The sequence below is a fragment of the Cervus elaphus genome, chromosome 1, assembly GCF_910594005.1.
Source record: "Cervus elaphus chromosome 1, mCerEla1.1, whole genome shotgun sequence".
Taxonomy (NCBI): Eukaryota; Metazoa; Chordata; class Mammalia; order Artiodactyla; family Cervidae; genus Cervus; species Cervus elaphus.
In genome coordinates this window covers 35,993,865-36,008,426 of record NC_057815.1, presented here as the reverse complement: position 1 = coordinate 36,008,426, position 14,562 = coordinate 35,993,865, and the positions used below count along the sequence as shown (strand labels likewise).

The following is a 14,562-nucleotide window of genomic DNA, read 5'->3' as shown; positions in this document are numbered from 1 at the left end:
ACTGCACAAAGTATGAGCGTGTCTAGGTTTCCACGTGGTGTTGACCACTTGGGCCAGTGGGGATGGGCCTGCCCAGCCTGTCAGGCAGACACCAGCAACACAGAAAGCTTTCAGGCTGCGGGCTTTCCAAAAGGACCTGTCTGCTCCAGGAGGAGGAAACCCTCTGAATGAAATGACACACCTTCAGGACAGATTCACGCCTCGTTCTCACACAGCCACGGGGGCAGGGCCCAGAGCACCCACCTGCGGGCAACTGCTGGCCAGGTCCTGGAGCTGAGCGGCGGGAGAGGCCAGGCTGGGGTCTGCTTCTGAGCCCATCTGCTCATAGAGCAGCTGCACTTTGTTCAACTCTAGGATTCCTTTGGTTCTAGCCAGATTCTGAAGATGTTGTCTAAATGCTACAATTCCTGAAAGAAAGAACAGTGGCCAAACGGTTTAAATAAAACACAAGGCCTTTCAAGTGAGCACAGGTATGAAACCAACATGGCAACGGACCCCAGGGAGCCCTACAACAGAAGCGCTTAGAGCCAGTGGAGAGCGCACCTTGGGTGAGGGAGGTGTCTGACGCCCGGCGGCCCTCTCTGAAGCTCACTGGAGACCTGTTGTGGGCCTCGCGCTTCTGGGCACTCAGGGCCTGCATGGCGGGGTTGGCAGGTCTCAGGCTCACGAAGGGAGATGTCACGCGGGGTGAGGGTGGGTTGGCTAACATCATGTCCTTGAGGGAAGGGTTGTCCTCAAGAAAGTGCAGGTCCCTCTGAACAGACCCCATATCATACTCAGAGTCCACACTGTCAAGGGAGGGGTTGTCACTCATGGAGAAAATTTTCCCTTGAAGAGAAAAAACAAAAACAAAACACCAATATGACCACCAGTAAACAGCATCTTCTTGGAACATGGAATACAAAGCACGGCCAGTGTGAGTTTCCACAGCTACCATGTCTTCAACCTCCAACCAGAACATTTTTTCAAGACTTCTTTACATGTCAACTGAGTCAGCTTTGAATATTGTGGGGGAAAACACTTCCAGAATTTGGGACCGTATGATTTTTGCCACTCCAGAAGAGCCAGAGTCCTTATGAGTTACGTAGCTCTCGGATGAGTCCCGGGAGTTGGGTGTAGGGGGTGGGGGACAACTCACAGACATTCCAGTTTAATCTCTGTGAGTTGCTGAGCAGACCTAATCTCAACTCCTGCTGAATGCTGTCCACAAAGGAACAGGACACAAACAACATTCCAGGAGCTGGCTGGTATCACTACTGTCCTGGAGCAGACGACACAAGATGCTGCAGAGACTCGACCCGGTGCTTACTAGAAATCATACCTGAACCAGGCACCACGACCAGCTGATTGGTCACTTCCGACAGCGTGTGCCGCCTCTGCCCGCCGCGTGTGGACTGGAAGGCGTCGAAGGCCTGACTGGGGTCTTCCTCGGCCTCGCCTTCGGTCTCCAGCCCTTCGTCAATGGAGGTCTCCATCATGTTGCTCGGCAGGGACTGGCACCCCTTCCTAGCCAGGACAGGAGGCACAGGGTCCAGGAGACAGCCGTTGACCTAAACGTCAGTGGCAGAGGGACGCGAGAGGAACCGTCAGTGGCTGCGACATTTGAAAAATCCACAAAGGCAAAAATGTCAAGAGACCTGCAGCCAATCAGAAATTAAGTAAAATATTAAAAATGTCCATATTTGTTACCAATGACAACTGTGGAGACTAGAAGTTACGGCAAGTCAACTGCAGCGCTAAGAGACACAAGCCCATTATGTCCCAAACTGGCGCTGCCGCCCAGGCTTCTCTGAGTCATCATTATTACAATAAACAATTTTTTTAGTGGTTTCCAGATGAATAGGGCATATTAGCTTGAAGCCTACCAGTTATTATTATTTTTAAGGAGGGAAATGAAGAGGGGGAAGATGAAATTAAAAAACATCCTACTGCATGGCTCATAGCTAAGAAAAGAGGAGTCCTTAGCATTCTTCTAATTTTCAACCACAAAACATACAGGGAGGCTCCAGATATTTATGTTCAGAATCTAAGTGCCTGCACATTTGATTTAATCTTCAACTGGGTCTATGGACCCCAGGAATGGAAAAAAGAATTCTTTAAAGATGTACATACCACAAAAAAGAGTGGGAAAAAAAAAAAAAAATCCAAATGGCAAATGGCCAAAGCCTTCCATTATAGAATAACAAATGACTCAGAGGCCCGGCATTCCAGCAGAGGTTAACGAGCACCAAGGCTCTGAATTCTCTTTCCTCCAGCAATATACCCGGTGTCCACGCTTCCTACCCCAAGGGGAAGAGCTCGGCACAGCTCCTGAGTGAGAACTCTGCCTGCCTCTGCAGCTGCCAAGCAAACCACCTCGAGGCGGGCAGGAGCGGCACACAGAGGGGAGTTGTGGTTTCAGCTCTTCTGGCTGTAAAAGCCCCAGTGAGGAGGCAATTATTTACCTCATTACCTTAACCATCCCCCTGTGGACACCAACCCAGTTTTCTCCTATGAATAGCTGCTCAGGAGCAGCCAGGCGCGAGGCTGCGTTCCCAGCAGCACTTTCACCTGGAACACGCCCGCGAGAGCTATTGTTTCCTCTGGAAGCAGGAGCAGCTCACGCGTGTGAGAAGGGACGTGGAAACGGCCGTGCCAGACGCAGGCCACTTTCCTCTTATGGCAACCACTCCGGAGGCGCTGCGAGGCCCTTTATTTGGAGAGGGAGACTTGGGTGACTCAGATGGTTGTTTGCTTGGGGGAGGGGACAGTTATTCCATAAAAAACTGTTCTGGGGCTGGAGCCATTACTAGGATAAGGCGGCTAATGCACTAGAAGGTTTTAAAGTGACAAGTGGTCGTTCAAAATGAAGGATGACAGATGCTCTTTTCCTAGACCGAGACAGATCATGGCACTAGGAAACAACAGCTCTGAATGCTGGCCAGCAGCAATCAGGCCCCCCTTCACCCTTCCCCAGATGAGTGTTTCATTTTGAGGACAGGACTTCAAAATACAGTGTGAGTGAAAGGTACATTTTCCAATAAAGTGCTTTCGCCTTTCCTTAAACTTGATCAATCACTTCACTTCTGATAAGAGACCTCACATGCAGCAGGTAGCATACATGTAGGAGTCAGACCCTCAGAAACTCCACCGCTAATAACACCCCTGAGCTTACCACAAATACAAGATTCTAGTACAGGAGATTGGTAGACTGTTATAGACTTAATGTTTGCATCTCCCCTTAAATTCATACACTGAAGCCCTAACCCCAGTGTGACTGTATTTGGAGACAGTCTCTCTAGAGAAATGTAATTAAATCAGGTCTTAAGGGTGGGGCCCTGATCTGGTAGGATTAGTGTCCTTACACAAAAAGACCCTAGAAAATTCTTTCTATATATATGAGAGCATAGAGGAAAGGCCATGGAAGGACATGAGAAGGCAGCCCTCTACCAGCCAGGAAGAGCCCTTACCAGAAATCATACTGGCTACAACCTTGATCCTGGACTTCCAGCCTCCAAGAACTATTACGAAAATAAATTTCTGTTGTTTAAGCCACCCAGTTTGTGGCATTTTGCATGGCAGCCTGTGCTAACACAGCAGACTAATGCATAGTACTAGCCAGTGAGTCTGGAGGCTGGAACATGCCTTATTTAATTCATATCTTAAGTGCCTGGCAAGTTCAGCATATGTTGAAGAGGATAAAACCTCAGCTCTTATTAAGCAAGTTGCTTAACGTCTATAAAGCTCATTTTTTCCCACTTGTAAAATGAGAATAAAGTTTTCCAGAAGGGATAACTAAAACACTGTATATATTATCATCATTTCTTGGCTGAAGATAATACTTTATAACAATAAAATTGTTTAAAGCATGAGAATAAAGCAACAATTTCTTTTAAAGCATTTTTACCATCTTGAGGCAAATTAAAATAAATAACCAGGTAAGGAAGGAAAGAACTGGATAACCCCAATTCTGGAAATTTATCCTCAGGAAATAATCAAAGGTATAGTCAAAAATTTAGACACAGGGATATTCATATCCCTGAAGCATATATAAGGCAGCAAAAAAAAAAAAAAAAAAAAAAATTTAAAGTACTTGGTGTCTAAAAATAGGTGAGTAGTTAAATAAGGGTACATCTAATATAAAGCAGTTGTTAAATATAACCCATGCTTTCAAAGATGATTTCATGGTATGGAAAAAAAAATGCCCATGATATTATGTAAAAGCAGGTTTGAAATTATATATAATAGAATAAGATTTTGTTTTAACAAGACTACCTACGTGCTGAGTCACCCTATACTCATCCACCCACCCATCCATCTATCTATCCACCTATAACATAGTCTAAGGAAACATGTCAAAAATGGGCTTACCTTTGTTTTGGGTAGGGGGATCATGAGTAAGTTAATTTTTTCCTTAATCCCTCTCTGAATTTTCTGTGTGTGATTCTGATTGATGTATTTTCATTATAAATTTAAAAATTCAAATTCAGAGGAACTTCTCCCCTTGACTAAGTCTTAGAGGTTAACGCTATTAAAGGTTTTTGACGATCCTTTTTAGACTCTGTCTTATGTGTGCTACCTTTATAATTAAAATATTAAAAATGTCAATAGATGTGGAACAGCTCTACTACTGCTTCACAGTTTCCTTCCACTCTCCAGCTATGAAGAAGGTAACTTGGAAAATCCTTTTATTATAACCTCCAATAAAATGTTAAAAGTATCTGTGCATGTGTGCGTGTAAAGTCCATTATCCCCCAAAAACTCTCAAGAGAGAGAGACTAGCCCTGCAGGCTTGCTCTGCCCCCGGATGGGCCTCTGTGCTTCCTGGAGGCCGTGGTGACTGCTCAGAGTTGGATGACTGTCTCAGAAAGGTGCGATCTTCTGCAGCAATCCCAAAGCCATGTTTCAACACAGACTCCCTGAAGGATTTTACTGACACTTTTAAGTTGAAGTTGAAAACTTCCGGGAGGGGAAGAGAGGTGAAACCTCTGAGAGGCACAGTACCTGCCACCAATTTCGAGCAGAAATGATGGAGCAACACAGCGGTCACTCGGCACCTTCGAGATGACAGACAGGCGCTGGGGTGAGGGCATACGAAGCCAGACCAGCAACAAAGGGCCAGTATCTGTCGGAAGGCTTTGCGTGTGCGCTTGTTTATGGGCCCCAGAGAGAGAGGTGCTGGGGAGGGGAGAGGCACAGAGAGCGCCGCTGACATAAATGAAACGGTCCGTGAATACGACAGCAGACGGCTACGGCCTGGCCGGGCGCCAGGGTGGCCTGTCAGTGTGGGTGGCCGGTTCCAGCGTGGCATTGCTCTTCCTACAAATGCAAATATGCCATCTAGCTTCTGTCTATATCTTTCACAAAATCATTCATTTCCTGTCTGTTTCCTGGTTACGGTAACAATCACAAGCTTTAAAAATAGCCTGCCCTATATAATACGGCAGACAGTGCCCAATCTGTGTTTCGGGCCTGATGCCCTTACAGCCAAGCTTTCAGCACACTGCATTTTAATTTTTTTTTTCAAGGGAATTAGATTTTAAAAATAAATGAATGATGTTGTCCCAATTTATGTCTAAATTTCCGGGTGGGAGTGTAACAGCAGTTGATGAGGATCTGAACATGCTAGGCAACCGCAGGCAGAGGAAACAGACTGTCCACAGGAAGTGGCCTTGTCCTCAGGGACACGGACGCTAACTCCTCGTGGTCGGGAACCCAGCTTAACACCTGCTTACGGCAGCCTAGCTTCAGGCTGCCTTGATTACCCTCTAGCTGAACTTTACTTAACTCCTGAATCAGCTCTACCTCTGTTTCTGAAAACGACATTCACCTTCCTGATCCTCAAGGCTCATGATGCTGTCCTGGTGTGGACTTCTAACAGTCCACCAGTGTCACCTGTGCAGTCTCGTCCCCACCGTCGCCTCTCGTCCAGTCCCGCGGGCACCACGTGGCTCAGTCCCTCATCAGTCTCCCCTGACACATGCTCTAACCGCCTACTGTCCTTGTCACCAGAACCTCTCCCGTTCAAGGCAGCCTATGGGCATTTCCCAGATTACTTCTGAAGTACAACGTGGATCATGGTGCTTCCTCATCAAAAAATCTTCAGTTGTTTCCTACCACCCTGGAGAAGTCCATCTGAGAAAAACTCTCCTGATAATACTGAAACATGTTCCCATGCTGAGAGCCTCGGACTAGAGACAGTCTATCTCCTTGGTTTTGCCATTCAAGGCAAGGCTATTTGTCTTTATTTTGTACAACTCCCCTTCACAGGCCCACTCCCTCAGCCATGCTGAGCTCGGGCTCTGACCTGCAGGGACAGGGCTTTCCTGACATCTCCCCTCCACTGAGAGAGCCATCACACCCTTGTTTCCATCCATCCTGATTTCGTCTCTTAATTGCCAGCTCTGACAGTTAAACCAAAGACATTACTGATCAAACTCGAACTGTCTCCTAGTCTTGCAGCATTTTAATTTTTGTCTCTTTAAGGGACCAATTATGTATCAATTTATTCAGTTCTCGGCATCACTGCCGTTAGTTATGCATCATGTCTCTTCTGCTAGACTACAGACTTTGAGGCAGAATTAATGTCTGAGTCATCTTTTTATTACCTAATGAGGCTAAAAAGACAGGAAACCAATATTTATTGAGTATCTACAATTTGCCTAGAACCTCATACACATTCTCTAAATTAATCCTCACAACCGTCTCATAAAGTTGGTATCCTCGTTTTACAAGAGAGAATGTAAGTTCAAAGAAATCAGTCACTTTGTCCAAGTTCACACAGCTAGAGAAGAAATGAGTCTATTTTAAACATACTCTAAGACCTGCCCATTAATGTGATCTTCAGTATATCACTTGATGCTAAGTATATAAAATAAATAAGAAGTGAAATAAATATCACTGGGCTTCCCAGCTGGCTCAGTGGTAAAGAATCTGCCTACCAAGCCCGAGACCAGGGTTTGATCCCTGGGTCTGGAAGATCCCCTGGAGAAGGAAATGGCACCCCACTCCACTATTCTTGCCTGGGAAATTCCATGGACAGAGAAGCCTGGCGGGCTACAGTCCAAGGGGTCACAAAGGAGTCAGGACATGACTTAGCAACTAAACAACAACAAACATCCATTAAATGAGAGAAGCTATCATCTTCCACATACTAAAGGCCAACTTTATACAGCACACCAGAATAAACTTCTCTCCTTTAGGTATGCTCAAACTGGACACAAAGAGATATTCAGTTGAACAAAAAAGGCTCATCATTTTGTAGCTGCAGCACATGCAGAGGAGGGGCCATAATAACAGGCAAAGCCCAAGTCAGCACAATAGTCACGTTTTTGTTTCCAGAATTACAGTTGGCTTAAAAAAATCCAAAACCTATGAGGGATCTAGAACTTGTGAGAAGAAACTGGTTAAGGAAACAGAAGGAAGAAAGATTCTGAGAAGTACACGTGAGATCTGACGAGTTACATAATCGCGGGGAGGACAAGATGGAGAGGGAGCTGAGGTCGTCTCTGGACACGTTTCTCGGGTCTTCTGCACAAAAACAACACTCCTGAGTGCCTTGAGGAAATGACAAAGTTCAGCTAAGCCATAGTACAACGTCTGCGGACCACGCTGCCGGCTCCAGCCAACCTGCACGCTCGGAGTCTCTCAAACACGTCCGTACCTTTGGAGTGTCGACACACTCTTCCTCCATGAACGCTGCCTCTGCCTGACAGCCAGACGCGGGAAACGCGAAGGCGTCCACGGTGGAAGCCTGTGGGAGGAGGGCAGATCGCATCGCTCGCACGCTGGGTGAATGCACGGTCACTGGGAGCCCCACGGTCTGTGCCTGTAAATACGGCAAGAATGGAAAGTTTGGGAACATTAATCCTCTCTCTATATACATAAATGTACAAATCCCTTGAAATAAGACGATTCTTCCTGGTGCAATGAAAGGATAAAAAGTGATTTGTTGGGAATTCCAGAAAAGGCGTGATGAAGTATGTACAGGTGTAGGTATCAATCTGAAGCAGTCTCTGCCATCATTCTGAGACAGGTTGTACAGAAATTCGTTCCTGTTCCACGGCGAGGTGCGTGACTTTCACAGAGACGACAAGAAAGCTAGTCTTTTTAAGGAAGGTAAGGATGTTCTTTTTTTTCCAATTCAACAAACATGTATCATCTGTATCCTTAAATATATTACTCTGGAAAGATACAAAGAAGCATAGAACAGTCCCAGTCTCAAGGAGCAGGAGCTCAAAATGGAACCAGAGATAGACACACACACAACTAACCGTAACACAAGGTATACTGCAATAAGGGCCATCTACCTGCATCTTTTTTTTTTCTTGGCAGGGTGTGGGGTGAGATGGTACATATTTCTTGGCAAGGCTGTGTGTGAAGAGGAAGAAGAGAGAAGCAGCAGCTACTTGGCCGGGGCAGGAAGGTCCGTCTCTGAAGGAGATGTGCAGACTAAACACAGCCTGCTTGTCCAGCAGAAACAGAGATGCTTACTGCTGAGCAAGTTATGTTCATGAAGTCAGCCTACTCTAGAAAGTCCATTCTCCATGTCTCCTCCATTAAACCCTCTAAGTAAACAAGTATTAGAAACTCTTCCTTTGAAAAATCATTTAAAAGAGATTTTCCTTTATGACAATGGCACGGATTGATTGAGAAGATGACATTTCTGGGTAATCCTTTCCTCCCCATCTCTTTAGAACTGGCAGAATAATTTCTTAGATCTCTTTTGAACACAACAGACATTGTAAAACATCGGAGGGAACAATCATTATACCAGTTTCTAAAAGGCAGAGGAATGGCCTATATTTTTTCTGCCATTATCACTTCAAGAGATATAGGATGGTGAGTTTTAAATTGAAGCAGATGAAAAGGAACAGAATGGTATGATTCTAGCTTTTCCTTTCCCAAGACCCGGGTTTGATTCCTGACTCCATTACTTACTAATTGTGTGAACTTAATCAGTTACCTAAACTTTTTTAATCTTATTTTCTTCACCTTCTAAAAAGGGCATAATACCTACTACATAGTGAAGTTAGGGTTGTAAAAGGTAACATGTAAAGTCCTTCACTCAGTAATGTTCATTCCTCTTTTCTCCTTCTTTCTAAAGTCTTAGAATGATGACACAATTTAATATAGGAATTACACTGCAAAATGAATATACCCTTTTGTTCTCAGATACTATCTAATGGTTCGCGGTTAAAATTTCAGACTGATGGTTTTCAATGATGGGGGGGTGTGTTAGAAATATACTTTATCCTTGACTATACCTTTGAATATAGAATATGCTTTATACTCCAACATTAACATCATTAGACATACTGCATGAAATAAAGAATAAAATATAGCAATAGTAAGTGCTGGTATTATATGGATGCTAAAAAAAAAAAGAAAGAAAATGCACTATAAACATTCTGAGCATGATAAAGAAATAGCTTTTCTTATATCACTGCTCCTCAGGTCTCTTTTGAAACTAAACATTTTTTTCCCCTTTCCAGCACTACTCATTTAAATTAACTGTTTTAGCCACAATGTAAAAATTAAACTTCCTAATAAAGTATATTTGATATAATCTCCTTGCTCTTATCATTGTCTTTTCAATCAAAGGATAAAGCTAAACTTTTGATTTGTTTCCTAAATTTACTTGACTGCTCCTTCTTATTAGGGCAAAGCATTACGTATAGACACTGCACTGGAAATGAGACACCAGCATGACAGTAGGATATGGTGTTCTCACTTCCTGCCTCTTCTTAGCTGTGACTTTTTAAATGGCAGGATTGTGCTGGGCCAGATCAAGCATAGCACATTTTTCTTGGCAACTTTCACATGCAACCTGGACCACAACAGCTTACCATGAACTTGGTAAGGACAGAGACATAACACGTTTTATTGTGATAATCACTTCATAGGAAATACAATGACAGATTTAGAGGTCTGCTTTTTAGGATTTATGCAATCATGGAATTAAATAAACCTTTTTGGCACAAGTTACAGTATAAGTATCCATACAGCATGCCCAACACTAAGAAGTGAAGTAAATAATATGTTATTATAATAAATAGATGGTTGATTAATATCCCAAGCAAGCAGGTATTACCAGTTTCTTCAAGAGTGGCCATAAACACCATTGGCACATGAAAAGATGCTTGACATCACTAATTATTAGAAAAATGCAAATGAAAACTACAAGGAGATACCACCTCACACTGGTCAGAATTGGCCGTCATTAAAAAGCCTTCCCTGTGGAGAAGGAAATGGCAACCCACTCCAGTATTCTTGCCTGGAAAAGTCCATGGACAGAGGAGCCTGGCAGGCTGAAGTCCATGGGATTACATGACGGAGCATGTGTGCACAAGGGTGGAGGGAGTTGGGTTGGTAGCAATAAAGTGGTAGAACTAAAAAAAAAAAAAGTCTTCCCTGGTGGCTCAGACAGTAAAGAATCTGCCTGCAATGCAGGAGACCAGGGATTGATCCCTGGATTGGGAAGACCCCTTGGAGAACAAAATGGCAACCCACTCCAGTATTCTTGCCTGGAAATCCCATGGACAGAGGGGCCTGGTGGGCTACAAGTCCATAGGGTCTCAGAGTTGGACACGACTGAGTGACTAACATAAACAAAAAGTCTACAAATAAATGCTGGAGAGAGTGCGAAGAAAAGGGAGTCGTCATACACTGTTGGTGGGAGAGTAAACTGGTGCAGCCACTATGGAAAACAGTGCGGAAGTTCTTCAGAAAACTAAAAATAGAATTACCACATGCTCCAGCAATCCTACTTCTGGGTGTATATCCAAAAAAACCCTATAATTTAAAAAGATACACGCACCTCTATGTTCACTGCAGCACTACATACAATAGCCAAGACATGGAAACAATCTAAATGTCCACTGGCAGACAGATGGATAAAGAAGATGTGGTACATACATACAGTGGAACACTACTCAGCCATAAAAAGAAGGAAATAATTTCATGTGCAGCAACGTGGAAGCAACTGGAGATTATCATGACAAAGTGATGTAAGTTAGAAAGAGAAAGAAAATACCCTGTTGACATCACTCATACGTGGAATCTAACATGGCACAAATGAAGCTGTCTAGGAAACGGAAGGAGGCTCACAGACGTAGAGAACAGACTGTGGTTATTATGGGAAAGGGGTTTGCAGGAGGGGAGGACTGGGAGTTTGCAGACAGTAGATGCAAACTCTTACATTCAGAACGGATAAATAACAAGGGAACTACGTTCAATATCCTGGGATAAACCACAATGGAAAGGAACATAAAAAATGCATACATGTGTATAACTCAGTCACTTTTCTGTATAGCAGAAATTAACACTGTAAGTCAATTATACGTCAATAAAAATTTTTTAAAAAGAGTGGTCATAATGACCACGTCCACTAACTGAAATAATGTTTTAGATCACATAATATATTATCTTGAATCTCTTCTTCTGATTTTATGCCTTCCAGCACCATTAAAATGAAAATGCTTTCTCCTATGGGAAAAATCTTTAGTGCTCCTGAAGGACAGGTGAAAACTAGTAGACAGAATTCACAATAAAAAGGCATATTTTTTAACAGTCATTACAGTCAATTAGATGTCGTGTTTCCTGCACACTGCTAAGTTACTTCAGTAGTGTCCGACTCTGTGTGACCCCATCCCTGGGAGTCTCCAGGCAAGAACACTGGAGTGGGTTGCCATTTCCTTCTCCAATGCATAAAAGTGAAAAGTGAAAGTGAAGTCGCTCAGTCATGTCTGACTCTTCACGACCCCATGGACTGCAGCCTACCAGGTTCCTCTGTCCATGGGATTTTCTAGGCAAGAGTGCTGGAGTGGGGTGCCATTTCCTGCATATCATGTGGCAAATATAAGTACTCTCAATCCATCTAAGATGGGAATCTCATTGTTTTCTAAGTAGTAATCATAGACTATTTATCATTACACCATAAATTCCCAGGGATTGCTTTCTGGGCACCTATGAAACCACGATGGCTGGCACTGTGTCTGGCACATAAGTGCTCTATCTGAACTGAACTGCTGGAATCAATTAACCAATTTCATCTTTGTAGGAAACTTGTAAAGTAAGGAGGTACTGCTGCTTTCATTCTATAGTTAAGGACACCAGAGCTCAGAGATGCTGGCTTGCTGATGTCACTCAGCTCGGTATGGAGCCCCAGGTCTGCCTGACTGTCGCACTGCTCATGTGACCTCTGCATGGGATCCTGTGACCTCCCCGGTTCCTATCGCTCCATCCAGTAATAAGCGATCTGCCACTTCTTTAAAAAGAGAGCAGAACATCAAAGAATTCAAGGGGATAGGCTCTATTAAAACTTTAAGCATATTTATATTCACAAAAACAGAGAAATCTATTTTTTAACAAGTTCAACATGAAACATGAGAAGGCAGTCTCACAGGAAAGGGAGAACTTCAACCCAGCGCCTGCTGCTCGGCACTCCGACGGGACTCAAGATGAGTCTGTGAATGAGCACTTCTACTATTCAGATACATTTCAATCACAGGAAACAGCTTTCTATGATAATTTAGGTCAATGTATACAATGAAAAGAACTCATGGGGAGCTCAGTAATAAAAATTATCAAATAGAAGAAGCTATGCTAATACATCTGAACCTCAAGCCAAATGAAATACAACTTGAGATCTAAGGAACTTGCTTCAAATTTAGCTGTGAAAAGGAAATCATGTACAATAACAGACGCGTGTGCTTGGAACAATCGTTTATGTAACCCTCGCTTGTGTAACATCTCAGAAGAACAGAGACCTGGGAGGGCAGCTGCTCAGTGTGGGGCTTTCCTGCTTCTTATTTTTCTGCTGCGGCATTTTCAAGAGGGAAGGGTCTCAAAAATACACAAGCAACTCCTGCAGCTCAATTCCAGAAAAATAAATGACCCAATCAAAAAGTGGGCCAAAGAACTAAACAGACATTTCTCCAAAGAAGACATACAGATGGCTAACAAACACATGAAAAGATGCTCAACATCACTCTTTATCAGAGAAATGCAAATCAAAACCACAATGAGGTACCATTACACGCCAGTCAGGATGGCTGCTATCCAAAAGACTACAAGCAATAAATGCTGGAGAGGGTGTGGAGAAAAGGGAACCCTCTTACACTGTTGGTGGGAATGCAAACTAGTATAGCCATTATGGAAAACAGTGTGGAGATTCCTTAAAAAACTGGAAATAGAACTGCCATACGACCCAGCAATCCCACTGCTGGGCATACACGCTGAGGAAACCAGATCTGAAAGAGACACGTGTACCCCGGTGTTCATCGCAGCACTGTTTATAATAGCCAGGACATGGAAGCAACCTAGATGCCCATCAGCAGACGAATGGATAAGAAAGCTGTGGTACATATACACCATGGAATATTACTCAGCCATTAAAAAGAATGCATTTGAATCAGTTCTAATGAGGTGGATGAAACTGGAGTCTATTATACAGAGTGAAGTAAGCCAGAAAGAAAAACACCAATACAGTATACTAATGCATATATATGGAATTTAGAAAGACGGTAATGATAGCCCTGTATGAGAGGCAGCAAGAGAGACACAGATGTACTGAACAGTCTTTTGGACTCTGTGGGAGAGGGTGAGGGCGGGATGATATGGGAGAATGGCATTGAAACATGTAAATTATCATATGTGAAATGAATCGCCAATCCAGGTTCGATGCATGATACAGGTTGCTCGGGGCTGGTGCACTGGGATGACCCAGAGGGATGGGATGGGGAGGGAGGTGGGAGGGGGTTCAGGATGGGGAACACATGTACACCCATGGCGGATTCAAGTCAATGTATGGCAAAACCAATGCAATATTGTAAAGTAAAAATAAAAAATAAATAAAACTGAAAAAAAAAAGGGGGAAGGGTCACCTCCATTTACCTACTGCTGCCCCAAATTTGGAATTCTCATTTTGTACCCCCTCTATCTTGAAAGCAATACTGCTCCACTTTGAAGGATTACAAGTGCTCAGAGATACTTCAACCCAAATATCTGGAACTTTGGCGATACATTATTTTACTCACATTAGTCTCAATATTCACATTATGTGAGATATTAAAGTATGTATAACAAAGCATATCATTTGCCTATTAAAATCATGAAGATTTAAATTTCCTTGGGTTTCTCTTTCCCATACTCTGGAGAAGTCAATGCAAGATTCTATTATAATTCTATAAATTTTATAGGACTGCAAAACAAGAAATACAAAGTGAAACCTCTTTTGTTCTTACTCCCACTTTAAATACTATACTCACAGAAGTAGATGGAAATCCTAAAAGATCGTGTGAATGATCTACACAGGCCATCTCCCAGTTCTCCTTAGCACCAGCCTCCTTCTGGGGACCCAGGTCCATTCTTCCCCATCAGCTGAGTCGCCACCAATACGGCTCCCTCAGCCTTGGGCTCAACCATGGAGCTGCCTCTCCTTGTCCCTTCCTCCTCAACATTATTTATTCCTTATCACTTATTATTTATTACTAAGTGCTGAACAATTATTTACTAATTTAAATGTCCCAGCATCTTAAAATTATTTCCAATTTAAAACTGAGACACAGAAAGACCTCAGGT

General features: G+C 43.3%; 1 protein-coding gene across 5 annotated transcripts in view; it reads right to left on the bottom strand.

The window, feature by feature from the left end:
- Positions 1–14,562, bottom strand: part of SIK2 (salt inducible kinase 2) — a 131,290-nt gene that overhangs the window by 9,073 nt on the left and 107,655 nt on the right. For all 5 annotated transcript variants that reach the window (XR_006340530.1, XM_043898916.1, XM_043898943.1 and 2 more), the window contains exons 9-12: positions 7,643–7,807; positions 1,322–1,550; positions 544–828; positions 244–407 (exon numbers count right to left, since the gene is read on the bottom strand). Coding sequence is in view for 4 of the 5 variants with exons in the window: in XM_043898916.1 (XP_043754851.1) it covers positions 244–407; positions 544–828; positions 1,322–1,550; positions 7,643–7,807 (843 nt within the window). In the remaining variant the exon portion in view is untranslated. The remainder of the gene's footprint in view (positions 1–243; positions 408–543; positions 829–1,321; positions 1,551–7,642; positions 7,808–14,562) is intronic.